At 47.0% G+C, this 19,620-nt stretch overlaps 3 protein-coding genes across 3 annotated transcripts; 2 read left to right on the plus strand and 1 right to left on the minus strand.

Annotated features, from left to right (window-relative positions):
* Window positions 1-68: 68 nt before the first annotated feature.
* Window positions 69-1,428, plus strand: c5h19orf25 (chromosome 5 C19orf25 homolog). The gene is made up of 3 exons (XM_058073983.1): window positions 69-315; window positions 444-596; window positions 674-1,428. The coding sequence occupies exons 2-3, from the start codon at window positions 455-457 to the stop codon at window positions 850-852; spliced, it is 321 nt and encodes a 106-aa protein (XP_057929966.1). The 5' UTR covers window positions 69-315; window positions 444-454; the 3' UTR covers window positions 853-1,428.
* Window positions 1,429-1,460: 32 nt separating this feature from the next.
* Window positions 1,461-18,151, minus strand: apc2 (APC regulator of WNT signaling pathway 2). Its single transcript, XM_058073964.1, has 14 exons — window positions 18,052-18,151; window positions 15,611-15,772; window positions 15,415-15,505; window positions 15,017-15,353; window positions 14,814-14,922; window positions 14,616-14,729; window positions 14,466-14,540; window positions 9,611-9,697; window positions 8,960-9,362; window positions 8,761-8,859; window positions 8,551-8,690; window positions 8,251-8,445; window positions 7,870-8,084; window positions 1,461-7,710 (listed from the first exon to the last, which is right to left on the minus strand). The coding sequence occupies exons 1-14, from the start codon at window positions 18,136-18,138 to the stop codon at window positions 2,295-2,297; spliced, it is 7,530 nt and encodes a 2,509-aa protein (XP_057929947.1). The 5' UTR covers window positions 18,139-18,151; the 3' UTR covers window positions 1,461-2,294.
* Window positions 11,828-14,401, plus strand: LOC131129968 (tripartite motif-containing protein 14-like). The gene is made up of 4 exons (XM_058073971.1): window positions 11,828-12,463; window positions 12,543-12,624; window positions 12,699-12,730; window positions 12,801-14,401. The coding sequence occupies exons 1-4, from the start codon at window positions 11,947-11,949 to the stop codon at window positions 13,358-13,360; spliced, it is 1,191 nt and encodes a 396-aa protein (XP_057929954.1). The 5' UTR covers window positions 11,828-11,946; the 3' UTR covers window positions 13,361-14,401.
* Window positions 18,152-19,620: the final 1,469 nt, after the last annotated feature.

A 19,620-nucleotide genomic window follows, 5' to 3' on the forward strand; every position in this document is an offset into this window, starting at 1 on the left:
ACAATGACGTGATAGTTAAACTGTCTTTTAAAAATGTTTTTTGGAGGCGTATTTAACTGCACTACACACTCCGACACGGCAGACGGCGCGAAATAGCTTGAATAAAGTCGTCACAGTCAAATAATATTAGGAAGAAGAATTCTGTGACGTACTGTGTTCTCGCAAAAGCCGTAATAACGCTTATAGCTTTATTTTGTGCATGGACCTTGAATGAGAGGTGAATTTAAATGAATACATTTACAATAGACTGACTGGAGAAGAGATTACTGAAGAAACAGTCACGTCGTCTCTGCGAACAAACAGCCGCTCGAAAGGGTAAAGCGATGCTCCACGTCACCGTCAAAGTGACAAAAGTCAACATTGCTCATTGTGTTGTTTCTGCACTGGATCAACAGTATATGTTGCATTTAACTTTCATGCATGGTGATGTGTTTGTGTGCCAGGGGGACTGAGCATGATGAACATGAATTCCAGGGGCAAGAAGAGAGTCCTTCTGCCCAGCAGACCGTCCCCACCCACTGTGGACCACATCCTGGAGGACATCAGTGGAGCTGCTCCCACCGACCCCGTCTTTACCATCCTGGAGCAGCCCAATGGTTCCGATCCACTTCATTGCATTCTTGTTATATTGTCTTGATTGAGTGTTTGAAGAGCCATTGCGTTGCATCCTCAGTGTCCGTGTGTTCCAATGGAGACGTGGAGCGGACGTTCCAACAGTGTCGTCGCCACATGGATGTCAACCAGCAGTTGCATGACGCTCAGGTCCACTTGATGCGTCAGAGGGACGAGCTCCGAGCGGCAGGGGAGCGTCTGGACGGGGACGTGTCAGAGGTTAAAGGTGCACTCCTCTGATCGGAACTGTCTGCACTGAGACAAACACTGACCTTTGACCTCAGAGTTGGCTGTTAGAGATTGAAAGCACATGAAGAATCATGCTGGGGATGCACACTAAGATGGACACCTTGCTGACTTCCCCTCTTAAGCGTTCCGTTTTTAAGGAGAATTCCTGGCATTTAATGTGTTTTTTTTCACTATTGCTTGTGTTTTATTCAATTCTTTTTGTTGTCTAACTATGTGTGACAGCCCTCTAAATCCATTTTCAATAAATGCCTCACAGCTTCTGGACAACAAGCTTTGGATTTGTTTAGATAAAAGTTTTGCACTGATCTTTTATTTCATCCAGATTTTGGGATCCTTCCATTCCATGTGTCGAAATTTTTTATAAAGTTTACATTTTTTTAAATTAAATTTTTATTCAGGATTTCAAGCCCCGTGTGTACGCGTGCCCCACTGGGAGGCTAGGCTGTAGTGTATGGAGCAATTTGACCATTATTGGGTCACTTTTTATTGCAGGAACCCATAGTGAACATTTCACAGGTTGTAACTGAATGTCTGACTTGGAAAAGACTGTGATTTCCATTGTCAGTCAAGCTTGGAATAAAATACATTAAATACAGAAACATCTTTAACCAGATTTTATTAATGAAGAAAAAAAGGAAGACATTTGACTGAGCTGTTCTTGACCTTGTGGTGGCTTTATTGGACCTCCACCGGTTCTGGTTGTGAAACATGCACAAGGAGCAATGATCCTCCATTTGGTGAGTGATGGTACGACTACAGAGAATATTCATGGCGGTTCTACTTTGACGGAAACACACTGAAGCAGATAGGAATACATTAAAGGACTTCAGGGTCATGCCCTCTTAATGTACAGGACAGACCCACGGCTAGGTTAGACTTATGTCAGCAAATGCATCAGCATGCTGTTTTTTAATACTGCATTATTATTTACAAATTTGATGAGAGGATTACCAGCAAGGCTGCTATAATGAACCACGGTCAATAACTCATCAGTGTTCACTGGATGCTTCAGATCAAACACAATGTTGCTAACACTGCATAAAAGAAGCCAATCGACAATGAACTAAACGAGCATGTCGGTGTAAGCAAATTGTCCAACACACTTGACATGTCATCTGACTTAGTTTGTGGTGAGAGTCTCACACACAGTTGGCCTCACCCACTTCAAAAGTTTGCATACTGTTCATGTGATTTGTATGTTGACTACATTTCTAGCAGGCAATGAGTATTCTACAAATATAAAAACTAGTACAAAAAGGTATCACTTCCCGTTACCCTGGCCAGCCTGAACCCCCACGGACACTAAGCCTAAGACGTCAGGTAGAGTAGATGGAAGCTTTGGTGGTGTTCAAGCCTGGATGCAGCCGACTGGAGAGAAAAATCAGAACCCAAGGAAAACACTAGCCCATGACAGTTTCTTCTAATGTCTTTCCTCAAACGTCCACTTCAGACTTATGGGTGGTCTGGTTAGTCGCTTGGCCCTGAGCGTCTTGCAGGGCCGCTGTGGGGCTAGGTGTATAGTTGAATGGAGTAACCCTGGCTGCCTTGCTTGGGCATCCTTGACGGAAATGGACGGGTCCTCCAACATGCCCATCTGATTTTCCAGTGGAGGCGATGCTGTGACTCTTCAGGGTGCCATCAGATTCTCCATCTTGGACATGTCTGTGGAGTGTTCGTCGGGCCACATCCTCTGGTATTATGGGAGCAGATTCCCCCGTCGGAGAGGTGCTAGAGTTGATTTTGTTATTTGAGATATCTTCAGTCTGAACCGTTGCATCGCTCATACTGCGTGATGCCAAAAGTATGGTTGGCAGTTTCCCTGGAAGAGCCGCTGCTTTTGGCTTGTCCCCTTGTGGTGAAGGCACCAGGGGTAGCGCGTTGGCTGGCAGAGTGCTTTTCAGGATGTGAGGGACATCTTCATCCCTGATCCTCCTCCAGGTGACCCTATCATTAAGGAGAGATCTCTGCCCTTTCTTCTTTGTATCATCTTCGCTTTTCGCTCTGCCGCTTGAATCGGAAGATGACGATCGGAGGGAAGAACGGCTGGTCACTCGACTAAGGATGTTAATGCTTGGAGATGAGGAATGACGCTTAAATGTTTCTTTGTCCTGCTTCTGTCTCGCTCCCCAAATTCTGGGCGGCCCGTTCCGTTGGGCTACCCTGCAGGGGCTTTCTGAGCTGGTTCTCCTGGCTGGACGTCTTTCAGATAGGTCTCGCTCACTGGAGGTTGCCCTAGAGATATTTGTGGGCTGCTTCTGAGGTCCCGGCTGCGGTCTCTGGACTTGCTGTGCTTGTCCAGCGCCCTTTCCTGTGGCTTTTCGCTGAAACTGGGCAGCTGCCTTAAGCTCCTGACAGCGGGATGAGCAAAGAAAGACTGCTGAGGGCCCTGGAACTCCACGTTGAGGGGAACCATTCTGGCCTCGGGACATGTTGCGTGGAGTGTCACGTTTTAGTCCATTCTTAGATTCCTTGATGAAGGTCAGCTGTCTCAAGAATCCATTCGAGTCCAACTCACCACCACTTGAATGAACTGAACTCATCCTGACCAGGTCAAATCGATTCGCGGGAATGATTCTTTTCCCGCTGACTTGGTTTTGTCTGCTGGTCACCTGGTTGGTTACCAGAGGTGAAAGAGGTCTTGCCTGCCTCACAGAATTTTGCATAAAAGGGATTCTAACCGGTGACTTCTGTGTTTTAGGGGGTGGTGATTTGTCAACTTGGCTGACAACAGGAGAGCGCCCCTTTCTTTCAGGGGGGCTGTTAGCTGGGGGGCTACTTGCGGGTGTGCCATTCTTTTTCTGAATTGACCTGTTTGTTGTCTGGGTTGGCGATATCTGCTTCTTCTGTGACTGTTTAGATGGTGTAGAACTTTGTGATGAACCAGAGGAAGAACTTTTTGGTATCCTTGGAGGCGGAGTCGAGCTCCTCTTTGGCAAAGACAGTTCAGTGTCCTGGGGTTTTCCTAATCGGTGAAGGCTCTTCGATCTGTGCTGAGCAAGTTCGGGGTTCTTTGGAGCATCCGCCTTAGTCACTGCTTTCCTGGGTGGCGGTCTCTGCGATGGAGCCGTCTCTTTTTTCGGAGTGTAAATCACTGTTCTGCCCCTGAATACCACTGGCAAGTTTGGGACTGGCTTCCGCTGCGCAAAGTCCAGAGGTTTGTTAGCCTTTTTATCTTTAGCAAACTTTTTTTCTTTGGGCGTGAAGCTGGATGTTGACATGAACGACATGACTGATTCGGTTTCTTCAGAAGAGAGCTCCTGAGACTTGGAAGCTTGAAGTCCCGTCACAACAGAATTAGCGCCTTCTTGAATGGCTCTCCATTCCACACTGTTGAGGTCTGAGTCTTTGTCCCACGCCATGTCATCACTGTCCTCGTCCATGTTCCAGCATTCAGAAGCCTTCTGCACTTGTTTTGGGTTGTTCTCTGCTTTCTTCTTCCTAGCGGTCATCTTTCGTCTCTGTTTGGGCATGGCGGATGTGATGCATTTCTGAAGGAGGTCGTCCTCTGAATCCATGCTGACAGAACTTGGAGAACTTGGCTCGTCAAACTGGCTGTGGATGCTCAAGGGTTTGGCTTGCAACATGTTAAGGCTTTTGTTGTGCCTGTTTTTGTACCATACCTGGTGAGATTTATGGTCCTCAAATTCCGCATCGCTGAGTGAACTCAGTGATGAGCTCAGTGAGTAGCATGCAGGCGATTCATCCTTAATCAGGTTTTGTTTTAGTCGGTGAAATCCTCTTGACTTTGCTTGGGAAACACCCACCCGACCGATGTTGGTCATGCTTCGAGAGAGAGAATTTCTACCGCCTTCCCTGATCCGGGTTCTGCTCATGTGTTTGCAGTCTTCTTCCTCGTGTCCTCCATTTCGCTTTTGCCCTTCCTGATTGGCGCTACATTCCGAGTTCTGTTTTATAACAGGTAGTTCCAGCTTCCCCGGGGAGCCCTGACATTTCATTTTCTTCTGATGACTTGGCGAGTGATCGCGATTTCTCTGGCTGGCGACTCTGTCGGCCACTTCTTTGCTCTGCATCAGCACCTTGTGGGTGGGAATGACATGTTTCGTTGAGCGGCCTGTTGGAATCACAGGCTGGTAACCCACCTTGTTTGGTTTGTGGAAGTGGGAGAATATCCTCAAGTCTTCAATCCTCTTTGCCTCCTCGTCAAGTATTCCGTGCTTGGAAAGGGGCTTTGCCCTGCAGTCTTTTACCGAGTACTGAAGGGTTTCGTCACTCAGTGAAGTTGTGCTGGAGAAGTTGGCTGGTGTACCTTCAACGGAATCGGTGATGGATGAATCATCAAACTTGATGTCCTTCTGTGGGATCACAATCCTCCTCCCAGGACACAACTGGGTTTTCCCATTTGGGAGCATCATGTACACAGGAAGATGTAATGCTTTCTGTGAAGTGAGAAAATGAGGAGGAATGTTGGTCATCAGTGAAGGTCTAACCTTCCTGAATTTTGATGGCATTGCTGAGTTGATACATTCCTTTAGAATCTCTATGTCGTCATCAGAGTTGCCTTCACTGTATCTCTCTCCATTGTCCAGCCCCTGCTCATCGTTATCGTGTAGATCTAGGTTGCTGTCACTTTGTTGGAGCAGGGGGGTCAGTTTGAGCTCCACATCTTTCTGGATGTAGTGCTCATGAAGCGGCAAAGCACTCAAACTGGATGCACAAGAGAAATTCTCTGTGGGCTTTTCCACAGTGAAGTAGATCATTGTGTCCAAGTCAGGGGGAAGGTTAAACCTGTCCTTGGAGTCGGTGACCTCCATTAACTTCCGCAGACTGTTTTCCCACTGACCCGCCAATCCTGCTGTCTGAACTTCTGCTCCATTGGTTTCACCGCAACACGGAGTCTTGCTTCGACTGGGAGGCATGGTTTGGCCGGGGCTGTCCGGAAGATCGCTCGGGCTGATGGTTCCATCGATCATCTCACTGCAGGGATCACTTTGAATTGAGCTGGCTATGGACGGAGACTCAAAACTGCCCAATGAACTGACTGAACTGCAACGACTCATGACCAGCGGCGTCTCATGGATGTAGTTCTCAGAAGAACTAGAAGGTGATCTGTCTTCTAATAGTGCTGGTGAAGAGCCCCTGAGGAATACCTTTTCCCTTTTGACGGGACACTGAATCCCAATGGGATCGGTCTCTTTGCTGGGGAAGGTTTTTGAGTCAGTCAAGAGCAACTGGCTGTCACTCAGATCCTCCAAGGTTTCATCCTCTTCAGCCCTCTTTAAGTTTTCTCCATCTTCAACTTCAATGATTTCAAGTGAGGAGTCACTTTCCAATTCATTGTCACTTTGTCCATCTAGCGCTCCATCCCCAGAAGACAGGGAGGACAAGGAGCTGCATCGAGAGAAGCATATTGGCGTGTTCTCCACCGAGTATTTCTGGACTGTCTCCATGGTCCCAATGGTTGGACTTCTACTAGATGCCATTGGAGAAAATTTGGTCATGCTGCCCCCAGTCATCACAGTGGGCACCCAGGCTTGTCTCCTCATGGCTTCAGCTGCCTGAACGTTAATTGCAGTCTTTGCTACGCCAAATTTAGCTACACTCTGAATAAGAGGGACCTGTTGATATGAAGGAGAGAGTTTTATGGAGGTCATGCTGACGTCAGATGAGACTTTAGTGGACACACTCACAGGTGTTTGCACTGGGGGATCCTGGTTCTTTTCTGTATCTTTGTTCATGAGCTCTAAAGCAATTTCTTTATTATCCACAGAATCTCTCTCTGGAATATCTTGCTGGGACGTCTCACTCAAGATGGCAGGTTGCGTGTTGAGGAATTCTCGATGAGCCACCTTCAGATCGAGTTGGTTTGGTCGTTGTTGGAGGATGAGAGTTTTTGGGGCCGGTCGGACTTGGTCTTTGCTGCCACAGTAGCCATCACTGGTGCTGCCGCTGTTTAGGCTGTCTGTGGATACACTTGTATGAGTGCTTTTGAGTCGCAGTAAAGCATGTGCCCTGCTGAGGCGCTCTCTTTGGGCCAAGCTGCTAGTATCTGAGAGACGGCAGGGGGAACAAGACTTAGCACGAGCTTCATTTAGCTCGTCCAATCTGTAAGGCCAATCTGCCAAGTGATCTTCAGAGCTGAGACTAAAACTGTCCTCGGAGGATGTGTGCATGGTTATGTCGTCCACTAATCTGTCAATTTTAGCAACTGTGTTGGTGATCTTCTTGGCTAGCTTCTCAGCAGCAGCAGACACAGCATCATCAGATGCACCCTGTCTCCTGTCCATCTGAGGCGGGTCCACGTCCCTCTCAGGTTCATTGTCCTGCTTACGGCTTTGTATAAAGTTGGAGTTGGTGAGGTACATGGACAACATGGAGAAACTTCCAGTGTCCAGACTACTGGAGACGATGGGGGCTTCTTCGTCATCAAAGCAACCGGAATCGGACGCATAATCCTTGGCCAAACTTTCAATGTGGCGCAGCTGCTTGTTGAAGCTCAAATGCTTGGGATTCTGTTTGTCCAGGGTGTCAAAGGTCTCAGTGAGGTGTTTGGCATCCAGCTCTGCCTCAAGGGCCCTCTGCTTCCTCATGTACAGTGAGGGCACGCACGAGCCCGGGGAGAGCACAGAAGCATCCTTGTACTTGGGGGGTCGATTGGTCAGGAGGTTCCTCAAAGCTGCGGCACTGCCCATGGCGATCATTTTATGTTTGGAGTGGATGAGGTTGCGCAGCATGCTAACTGCACCCAGGTTCCACAGCAGTTCCTGATCTTTGGGACTTCTGGCAGAGAGGTTCCAAAGTGTTCCACAAGCATTGCTGACGATGGTCAGGCTATGTGAGCGGAGATGCTGCAGTAGAGTCTGGAGGCAGTTGTGATCCCGTAGGACTTGCCTAAAAAAGAAAACATGTCATCATTTCAAAGTACGATTGTCATCCCTGCTGGTCCATTCAGAGTTCAGTCTTTCTTCTTGTATAGTGACAAGATCATCAGGACAGCAAATTGTGGGAAGGACAACAAGTAAAACATGACAAAAGTCCATACAAACACACCTATAATCTTCTCGTGCGGCCACCAGACTCGACACGTTTCGCAGTATCCCGCCTCCGCTTTCGATGATGGCAAGAGAGTTGGTCTGACAGCGGTATGTCAGTGTGCTGACCAAGAAGCCCAGCGCACCGTCCACCGCACACACCGCCTCCTTGTTGTTCATGCTGTGAGCCGACAGATTCCACAGAGCACTCAGCAGACTCTTCAAGGTAGACTCCTGGAAAGGAGGAAGCAGTGAGGGTGTGTTTAGCCTAGCTTGGGATAAGAATAATCCTTGGATGAACATTGATCAATCAAACTCATGGCAACATATTATGGAATTTGTCTCTACCATGTTCTATAAACAAATCTTGGGCAATGTTTATCATGCGCTTGACAGCTACCTTGGTGGCCTGCAGGGCGCACGCCATCAGAGCGGATACGCAACCAATGTCTCGCAAAACCCGCTTGCTGCTGATGTCGGCCCGCCAAGATAGGTTCCTAAGGATGCTGGAGACCACCTGGTGGAGCTCCTCGTTGTCTGAGCCCAATTGGGACACCAGAGCCTGGAGGCAACTCTTCTTGGAGCACAGAGTGGCCTGCGGGGGGGGCAATGAAGGACACAGAAATTGAGCACAGCACCATGGGTTTGACATGGGTAGAACTGATGATGCGATGTGTCCAACTTTGCTTGAAAATGATACCTTGTTGACCACGTCCCCAAAGGTGAGATTTGTCAAAGCCATGCCCGCGTAGCGCCGCAGCGCCATGTTGATGGGGTCATTCTGCATACCGTACATTTCTTGGTCTAGGTGGATCAGATCCGCCACCACCTGCAGTCCACCTGGAAGATAGTGCAGGAATCTCAGCAGCTGATCTAGAAGGTTCTGGGCATCTTTGAGTGTTTTACCCACCTAGTTCATTCATTGCTCGACGGAACTCTTCTTCAAAGGAAAGCTTCATGATGGCACATATGGCCTGACAGATCTGAGGGTCTACGGGTTCGGGAATATCTGCCAAAAAAATCAAAATAGAAAAAAATGAAGATTTCTTGAACTCTGTTTGGTTGGCTCTTGGACTGATCTACAAGAAGGACTTGTCAAGGACTTGTACCTGTGATTCTGGTTTGGCCAGGTAAAGCCTCGGTGTGGTTCTCGATCCAATCCCAGCCGCTGTCACAGTAAGTTCGGATTTGCTCCAGCATGTGCAAAACCCTCATCTCCCGGCGGGCCTGGCCCTCATCCTGCTGGGAGTAGATGATGTTGTGCAGGGCGGCGCTAGCCCAGGACTTGGCCTCACGGCTGCAGCACGGTGTTGGGCCACCAGCAGCTGCCTCCCCTGTTCCACCACCACCGCCTGGAGCCTCATGAAGGATCTGGACCAGTAGGGGGACGCAGCCAGATTTCCTCATGGCAACGCAGCTGTCCTGAGAGCTGGAAAGGGCCAGGAGAGTTCGAGACATTTCCTCCTTGTCTCTGTTGGCCAACATGGACAGCAGCCAGAACACCATCTCCACCTACAGGGGTTAAAGGTCAACAGTTTGCGTTCTGTCTGCTTCATAGACTGCTGATACCAGACAAAACCCAAGTCCTTCTGCTTCAATGACCATGTTGTTTTAAATAGGCTACAATTGGTGGATATAATTTCCCGTGACCTTCATCAGACTGGCTTTCAGGGTGTGATCAGCATTCAGAAGATTCACATCGTCATTGTCGAGCATTAACATCCTGCCTTGTGAATGCTTACAGAAAGCTGATTGGCTACCTTGCTGGCTCCGTCTGTTGCCCCTTCTGTTCCTGCCGAAGTGCTGTTATCTGCTTCTCCAGCAGGGGGCCTCTCTGCACCCGACAGCTATGCAAACAGACAGCGGAAGAACACATTGATTGCTCCTCAGTGAGATTTGGAATCAATTGGTGTAGAATGATGTTGATACTTGACGTGAACGTAGAAATGTTCCACTTTATGCACAAACAATCCACTTCAAACACACATACATACTCACCCGCTCTATCTATCTCACCACACAACATCTCGGCAGTCATGTGCAATGTGTGTGTGTGTGTGTGTGTGTGTTGAATGAGCGATAATGTGGCATTTTTCATCAGTGCACATTGAACAATGTACACAGGGAGACATTTTACTGCAAGATGCACAAGGTCAAAGAGGAGGCATGGTGCGTAACAATTATGATGACCTTTGACCTGCTGCATTTTTGGATTGAAGTAGGAACAGGAAGTGGCTGACTGGCTAACGAGGACGTGACCTCGTCGCCTCTCAGCTTTTTAGCATTCTGCGACGCGCTGCACCCACTGTGCAGCCTGCTGACAGCCAATCACTGCCCAGCTCATCTCCGTGGCAACCAGCCTGAGTCAGAAGGAGGAGGAAGAAGCGCTCGCCACAGGACCCTTTCATATAGGTGGCCAAACTATTAGGAACAGAATATGACCCAGTGATAGCCCTTTACAAACCGTGACCAATTTAACTGAATGGTGAATCATGATTAATCACATTTTGTCCATAGTTACCTCATAATATATCACAATTAATCACTGCTAGAAAGAAATTTGTATCTATAATAATGAGGGATGTAAATCTCTTTGTGGTAAAAAATATATATATTTTAAAATTCAACATACAAACGATACTATTCAATTGGATATGACTTAACAATTACATTTGTTTATGTAAACTTTCATCTTACATAATAAAATAGAGAAGCCAATAGGATAAAAGTGTCATTCTTATTTAGTATTTTCAAATGTAAAAGTGCAAAAGCCCAGCGCATGGGTCCCCAACAACCGGGCCGCAGGAAACATTCAGGTGCGATGATTTTAAAAAAAACAACAAACCCCCCCCCACCAAAATTTAAAATGAAATAATTTGTATCAATTTGTAAATCAAACACTGTGCATGTTTTATGCGAGCGGCGACTTGTTTCACGGACTTTGAACCCACCATTTAACTGTACAGATAAGAGTTTGTACTGTATTTTTCACACTCACATTCATACCTATGGACAATTTGGAGTCGCCAATTAACCTAGCATGTTTTTGGAATGTGGGAGGAAACCGGAGTACCCGGAGAAAACCCGCGCAGGCACGGGGAGAACATGCGCTAACGTACATATTTGAAAAACATAACATGTCCAGCAGGCTTGTATTGGCGGATGCTGGCTCTGTATTCATTTAGTGCTTTTAATTTGATGTTGTTCCTGTCAATTTTGTTCACCATACATAATAAATAAGATAAATCTCATCGCTATAATGTACATATGTTTGTGTGTGTTGAAAATCTTTCCCTGAGACCAGCTAGCGCACTAATCCTAGTTAGAGCTAATGTTATTTAGAGCCATTGTCATTGATAAAAGCCCCCAAATAGCTGTCCTTGGCTATGCCTGCTCATAACTAGAAACTCTTAGGCCAAATTTGGCCTAGCAGGTCAAAGCAAAAATTAGCTAATCGACAAAAAAACACTTGTTAGTTGGGACCAAATGTACAAATGACAATTTAAAAAGTAACTGCAGTGCACCAGTAACTTTTCTCTTCTTCCTGATGATGTACTTTGTGACAATTTGACAATTTAACAGCGGCACACATAACTTTGGTCTTGTCGAGAAAGGCATCTGCCAGGGCTGTGAAGCTAAACTTACCATTCAAAATAGCCTTTATCACCAATTTCTGCTTAATATTGGTTGGCTTCTGGCTTCACATCAGCTGCCACGCTATTTCCTCAGACCGTGGTGTGGGCCGAGGGTCAAACAGGACAGGCGCATGTTAAATGAATTGCTCAATATTAATTGTGTTTGAACTGAATACCCTTGCTGTCATGTACGTATCCACTCACAGTGTGTGAATGTGTGTGTGTGTGTGTGTGTGTTGGTATGTGACAGGGGTGAGCCAATGAGCTGCTCGATGCTGGCAGCCAGAAATGAGGACAAACGGGTCAAACCAGAAACAAGCTGAGATTCCTGGAGAAACAAAAAGCAGCGTGAGGGAAAGTAGAGTCTAAAGCAGAGCTGGTCCAGTTTTGTCGATAAAACCACCAAGAACACATTAGTTCTATTTGATGCTGGTGTCACTTTCTCCCAACAGGAAGGAATAATGAGTCTCCCTAAGGACGAAGTGGTCCATGTGTGGTACACAGAACCACATAATGACCCGAAGGAAGCTGAAAGACAACAATGCTCCAAGGTCCTACCCAGGATGGGTCAGAAGCAAACAAGATCTTTGAGTCCAATGCGGATTTTCAGGGAAGACCTAAACCACTTCAAAGAGGATTTGTTCAACGTCTTCAAGGACTCCAGGTTGACCCAGGAGGACCCACAAAACAGAACTGCCCTCAGTCTGCTGAAGGACGACTTGAACCAGTTCAAAGAGGACATGTCTAATGTCTTCAGAACAAAAGAAAATACAAACACCAGAACAAAAGCCAAAGGAAGGGAGCGCTCAGAAGAACGGGTCACAGGACACCCCAACCAAAGGTCAGAAGAGCAGGAGTGTGCTGGGAGTACACTTTCAGAAACACAACAAGAACAAATGGACATGAGGGACAACGAGGACGTCTCCCAGGAGATGACAACAGGAAGTGACGTATCAAGGAGCTGTGCCATGGGGACAGGTGAGACAGTGGAGGCTCAACCTTGACTCAAGCAGGTGTAGTTGTGAAGTGGCTGTGGCTTGACGCGGTGGTTCTTCAGATGCTGTAGGAGACCAGCATCAAGAAGACAGACCCTCACCGAGTCTTCCACTGGACCTTTTGTGTTGGGGTGACACAACCAGGTGAGTGGACACAGAAAAGCGTCCAAGAGGTTTCATGGTTTTTGCTCACAACATAACAACCTTTCTTTGGACAGGCAGCGGTTGGACGGAACCTCTGTAAAAAACTGTAAGCACACACGTGCGCGTGCGCGTGCACACGCACACTCACACTCTCATGACACTTCTGTCTTGCCCAGTTGCCTGTTATTTGACCTTTGACCCCAACACGGCCAATGCCGAGCTGCAACTCAGCGAGTGCAACAGAAAGGCGACTCGTGTCTGGTCGGACCGGAGACCCATTGAGCATCCAGACCGCTTTCAGCACTGTCCTCAGGTTCTGTGTCGCGAGGGCCTGCTGGAGACGGCGTACTGGGAGGTCCGGTGGAGCGGCGGCGCTGACGTGGGCGTGGCCTACAACACCATCTCCAGGGATGGGGATGTGGCCAGCTGTCTGCTGGGGCACAACCCGAGCTCCTGGAGTTTGGAATGTTCCGCAGGAAGTTACTCGGCGTGCCACGACAACAAGAGAGTGGCACAGTGCACGCCGCGACCTTTCTCCCACAGAGTAGGAGTGTACCTGGACTGGCCTGCTGGCTCTCTGTCCTTTTATTGTGTTTCCCAGGACACCATGGTCCACATCCACACCTTCGCCTCCGACTTCACACAACCTCTCTACCCCGCCTTCTGGGTGTGGCCTTACCACGGCTCTGTCTCACTTTGTCAGGTGGAACTGGACTGGGAACGTTTGCTGCAATGACCTCCTTCTCCACTTTCTTCTACACCTCTTTACACCTTGTAAATATTTTTATACACCTTCTACACCTTTTGATACACCCCCTGCACACCTTGTTCAGCTGCATCTACACCTTCTAGACATTTTTATACACCTTCTACACCTTCTGCATTTACACCTTCTTATACTGCACCTCATTATTGTACAGCCTTTTATGCACGTCCTTTTCCATCATATACCTCCTTATGCACCTCCTTCTCCACTTCCTTATATAACTACACCTTCTGCATCATTATTCACCTGCAGACACCTCCTCCATCTTCATCTACACCTCCTTTTTTTTCTACTTCTACATCCCTCCCATAGGTACCTTTTTATACACCTCCTTATACACTGTTTTCATCACCCGCATCTACACCTCCTCATATACCTTTACACCTCCCCCTCTTACACACACTTCCTGATACACCTTTTGTACACCTCCCTCTACACCTTATACACGCACACCGTCTTACACGCATTCCGCACTTCCTGAAACACCTTTGATACACTTCATAGACCCACTACACCTTTTTATACACCTCCTTATCGACCTTCATATGCATCTCCACCTTATGCACCTTCTTATGTACTTTCTCATATAACTTTTTAAACACCTCCTTGTACCCCACATACAACTTCCTTCTACCTTGTAGAATCACAATCAGAATCGCCTTTATTGTCATTGTATTGCATACAACGAAATTTGATTTGTACCATCCTTCTACGCTGTCCTACACCTTTTATACACCTTCTTAAACACCTACTTTTATACCCGTTCATAAATTCCTTCTGATTTAAACCTATTTAAACACCTCATGATACACCGTTTATACCTTCTTATCCCCTCGTTTTACACCTTAAACACTTGCTTGTACACCTTTTTTTTACATCTTCTTCCACACCTTCTGGCCTTCTACACACCAGCTACATTTGCACACTTGGTATAGGCCAGCTGTTGTTGCCTGTCGGTGATGTTTGTGTAGTGTTCGTCTGATTTCTGCTGCACAATAAAAGACACAGTGCAGGTGAAGACTGTGTGTGTGTGTGTGTGTGTGTGTGTGTGTGTGTGTGTGTGTGTGAGACAGACCTGTAGTTGGCTCTCCTGACTCCCTCGGGTCTCCTGCAGTTCTTTCTCCAGCTGCTCCAGACGAGCAACACGCACCTGCAACACACGCACACGTCCAGATTGTGTTGTGTTGCGCTGATTCAGCAAGTTGCTTGATGTTTGTGATGTCACCTGAGTGCGCTGGATCATCTCCTCACTGGTTCCAAAGCGTTCCTCCATGACTGAGCGCACTTGCTGGACCTCAAACTCCAGCTGCTGGCGGATCAGATCCATCTGCAGAGAAAACTGTACCGCAGTCACAAGGTCAAAGGTCAGTATCTCACTGAGTGCATACACGTGCCACACGTATTATCATGTGCGTGTGTTCACCGTGTCGATGCGAGGCAAGTGTGCTAGTTTCTGCGACAGCGCCTCCAGCTGGCTGAAGTACCAGCAGCGCTCCCGCTCTTCACGGTCAATTTCTCCCAAAAGCTGGTTCCTGCCGCGGGATAACAATGCCAGTCGTAGTTACAGTTAAAGAAATCAGAGGTGCACAATGAAGGAGGTGCTGCCACCTGGTGGCATACACTCACCTCTCCTTGTACAGTTCCTCCACGTGATGATCACTGAGCCGTCCGTCTGCCCCGCTGATGACTGCTGTTTTGGGTGGGGCTCCGTCCAGGAAGTGGTGCGGCAACATGATGGCAGAAACATCCCCACTGCGGCAAGAGGCTTTCACCCGGCTTGCCGTCACAGACAAGGTCGAGGAGGGGCAGGAGGGCGGAGGGAGAGCCAGGTGATCTTCTGGCTCCGCCGCAGTTGGCCCCGCCCCTCCCAGACTGTCTGCCAGCAGCCGGAAGTTGTGAGCTTGATGAGCTTGATGAGCTTGATGCTTCAGCTCGTAGTAATTGGTCAGGTCCATGTGCAGCTCTGCAACAGGACTGGCCGTTATCATCATTATCAATTAGAAAACAAGGAGAACATTTCTAACCTTTGAGTTGGTGCAGCACGTCACTGCGGCCTGACGACGCCAAAGTTCCCGCTTCCTGCTCCAGTTTACACTGCAGCTGCTTGAGCACTTCCTGTGTGGTGACAAGAAACAAATCAGCGAAGCAAGCTACATTTGGTAAAGAGCATTTTTTGTGCTAATGTTAAGGTCAACAAAACAACAAGGTGTCATCGGTAACCTTCATGCCAAAAGTCTCCGTCTCCAGCTTGGAAAGATGGTTGGAGTTGTCCTCTAGCTCCCTCCTCAGGTGGGAGTTCTCTTTGCGCAATGCCTCTACCTGGTGGGCCAGCTGGTCATAAGACGCCAAGGGGTTGGTCATCTTCACGCTCTGTCGCGCCCCCTGTAGCACACGCAGGGACACATCAGTCATCGCTACCTCGCTAGCTTTCACATTCTGTACGTCACATTACGTAACGCCACGCTACATAGTGCTACACCACGCTACACCACGCTACAGCCTGACCTTCAATGAGCGGCCTGCAAGAGGGCCTGTTTATTCTTTGTGTGTGCTGCCAGTCAAAACATGTTGACATGTTATCTGTGGTCTGAACACATCTGTAGGCGGAGCCTCAGAGGATTGTGGGTAAAAAAAATGACGGACTGACTGGAGCAACTGGAAAGATCAATAAACAAACACAGAGTGATGCCTGGGGGAAGGGGCCATGTTGCCATGGTGACTTAGGACATCAATGTATTAGAGGTCCTTGATGTCACACACACAAACGAACACACACACAGTTGCTATGGAAATGTCCCACGTGAGACAAGGGAGTGAAGAGATGAAACAGGAAGTGACAAACAAGGAAAAGACATGGTCTACCATGGCCACCATCCATGAAGTCAACAAGTCATCATCATCATCATCATCCCTTTTGTTAAGAACAAAGAGCATCCATGACTCCTCCCATACATCCTCCTTCTCTCCTCTGCCATGACTGTCTGTTACCGTGGCAACCGCATCCCCCAGGCAAGGAGGAAGGATGCGAGAGTAGGAGTGTGAGGTCTGAGCTTAGGTTAGCTTAGCATTGGATGAGCACGTGTACGCTAAAAACTCCATGCAAATCGCCAGTTAGCCTAGCACGACCGTTAGCATCAAAAGAGCCATTTTGCCTCTTCTTCCAGTAAACAAAACAAAACATTACACAGCTTATAAACTTGTCAAAGTTGTAATCCTTTTTTAAATGTTACCTGTTACAATAACAAAATGTAACAAATAAAGCGCAGCGTGCAAGTGTAGGCCGACTCTGAAATCAAACACTGAATTCTGTAAGCCTTTTTCAGTGGTTTCCGTATTTGTTTAAAATGCAAACACATTTCTGCATTTTCTTGCTGGCAACTTTCCAAACCCTCTTAGTGACTTATTTTCCCAAAACGGACTAGTGATAAATGTGGGGACTGGTATTTTGACACATAAAAGTGACAGCACAAATTGTTCTGCAGTTGCTGCCAAGAGGTCCGCCCCGCCTCATAGTAGTGACCAGCAGTCAATGATGCTCTTGTTAATTAATTAATTTGTTTTATTTTACTCTGCAGTAACCTGCTTCAGGCTCAACTAAAAACTCCCTTTCCCTTTTGCTTACTCGTCCAATCAGCACTCAGTACACAGTCTCGATGCCTTCACGGACTTGCAGTGAGTCAAATATTTCGCATTCTTTTAATAAATGCAATTTCCCCTACTTCGGTATTAAAAAAATCACAGAGCTTGGCGAAGTGAGCCTCAACAAAGAAGCTGAAGAGCCACATGTGGCTCCGGACCCGCAGGTTGCCGACCCCTGGCCCGACAGTATAACAGACACACCTTTGATCAAACGAGCTAGCCAGCACTCAACCTACATTGCTAAACCAGGTCGCTCATGTGTTTGTTTCGGCCCAATAACAAACACAAAAATACAAAAGCATGACACCCACACGGTACACATTAAAAGCCGAGTGTCTTTTCAGTAAACAAAAGCATTTGGCTAGCGGAGTAATGGCTAGCAATGGTGCCAAGGAGATGCCAGAGCTTAACCCTCTTCCGTCATTAACGTCCTGGTGGAATGCGTAAACGGACAAAGACACTTGGATAAACTGCAAGCAGAGTGCCACCATTTTTCACTCCAAGCTGGAACTATTAATCCTGAACGTCAACCATTAAAGATACTTACTTGACCTAAAATACAATAATCATCCACAGTCTTCAAACTCTTACTTGTCTGCATTGTTGCACTGTTCTAAAAAGAAACTGTCAACCAGAGGTGTCCCAAGTACGGTTCAGGGGCCATTTTTGGCATGCAGCTTGTTCTTTATTGGGCCTCTGCATATTCTACAGTTAAAAAACATTCATTATCAATCGGACGTTATTAAATGGTACACTAATGTGCTAAGTTGCCCATGAGACAAAGGTCAGCTGTTAATGTTTTGACCTACTTTAAATAGGTCTTAGCATCTTTGATTATTTGTATTTATTGGAGACTACCTGCTAACATTTTGCTTTTTTATGTTTCATTTTAATAGTTACGAAACGCTTACTGTATCCAAAATGAAATGAACCGTGACCTTAAAACCGAGGTACCAAACCTTGACTATGGGTACATAATATGGATAGATAGAATGATATAATATAGATAAATGCACACTCACACGCACAAATGTATACAAATCCATTGTCATCTTTCTAGCTTCATCATTTCTGCATCCTCCATTTTCCACCTCCCATCCCTCTCCCATCACTCCATCGTCATTCCTCCATCTTGCGCGAGGACAACCCCCCCCCCCAATAGAAAAACCAAACAACACGACACATGCAGCAAAAGGACACATGATAAGACAAACATGCATGCACGTGTCTTACATTCTAATAAGAACACTAAATATTCTGACCTTCAGAGGAGCGCTGTGGTCTGCAACGGAACCGAACCAGGCCGACGACGAGGAGAACCTTCAGGGTGGGGGGTGAGGGGATGAGGGAGTGGGTGGGTGGTGAGTGGCCCTAAGGTTGTCCGGTTAACCCGGGTTAGACCGAGCTAGGATCCAAGGAGAACCACTCAGTCCATATCAATGTGCACGCAGCACCTTTTTTTGTTTTGGCTTCGGCATGCCGAAAGGAGCCGAAGATTCACGAAGGAGGAGGGGCGAGAGAAAGTGAGACAGACCGAGGTGTCAATAACAAACAATAAATAAACGTTTCTTCTTTTTGTCGTTCTTACAGTCTCAGTGACGTAATCGCTAATCCCAGTGATAAATATTCATTAATAATGATGATAATGCTAATACATACATGTCATGTCTAGGAGGCTTGCCATTTATATTCCGGAAAAACACTTCCGGTAGGCATTAATGCCCTCCAAAATAAAATGTTCTCGTGTCTGTATTATGTTACATATTATATTATTATTTATTTTACTTGAAATAAACCCTACGTTTCAACGCCACATTAACATCTCCATTCAAGAGACGTCATTGGTCAAAGGTCACCTTTATCACAATCTCTGGCACTAGCAACAACAATAACCACACACTACTTCCTGTTGAGTCATCACGTTAGTTTTAAATATTCATATTTAAAGAGTCGGTGTGTGTGAAAGAACGTCAGTGGAGCGAAGTATATTGTTTAAATTGACTTAAAGACTTCAATGGTGTGTTTTAACACCCAATATCATGCTCCTGCATGTACAACGAAAGTATATAGTAACGAAAGTACTTCATATATCTTTACCTTCGTCATCCTGAAAGTCGCTTTGCTTGATTGTTGTGAGCAGCAAGTGTGTTTAGGACATCCTCACATTCGGACATTTGTACCATCCTGGACCGCTCCCTCTCCTGGCCCCCCGCTGGCTTGCGTTCGCACTGCATTCCTACCATTGCCTATGTGCTTGTGCCACCATGTCTGTTCTGCTGGTTTACTGCGATTTCTCTGACCAGTGGACTTATTTGGAGGGATTGCTCTTATTCCTTACTTTTGTACAAGTTTGATACTCCCCAAACGTACCGTTCTCTAGGTGTTTAGCAGGCCCAAGTCTCAATGTTTGTACAGTCTTTGTGGATACCAAAGATGCTAGCTATGTAGCTAGGTGCCAAACAGGAAGTGACATCATTGCCATCGCCTCAGGTGATGGCAGAGATCACACACTAGATGGACCTAAACCACCAATGGGGGCAGCCTGAGTACAGTACATGTTGGGCTCCTACAATGTTCTTTCTGTAGAATGT

Source organism: Doryrhamphus excisus, chromosome 5 (genome assembly GCF_030265055.1).
Source record: "Doryrhamphus excisus isolate RoL2022-K1 chromosome 5, RoL_Dexc_1.0, whole genome shotgun sequence".
NCBI lineage: Eukaryota > Metazoa > Chordata > Actinopteri > Syngnathiformes > Syngnathidae > Doryrhamphus > Doryrhamphus excisus.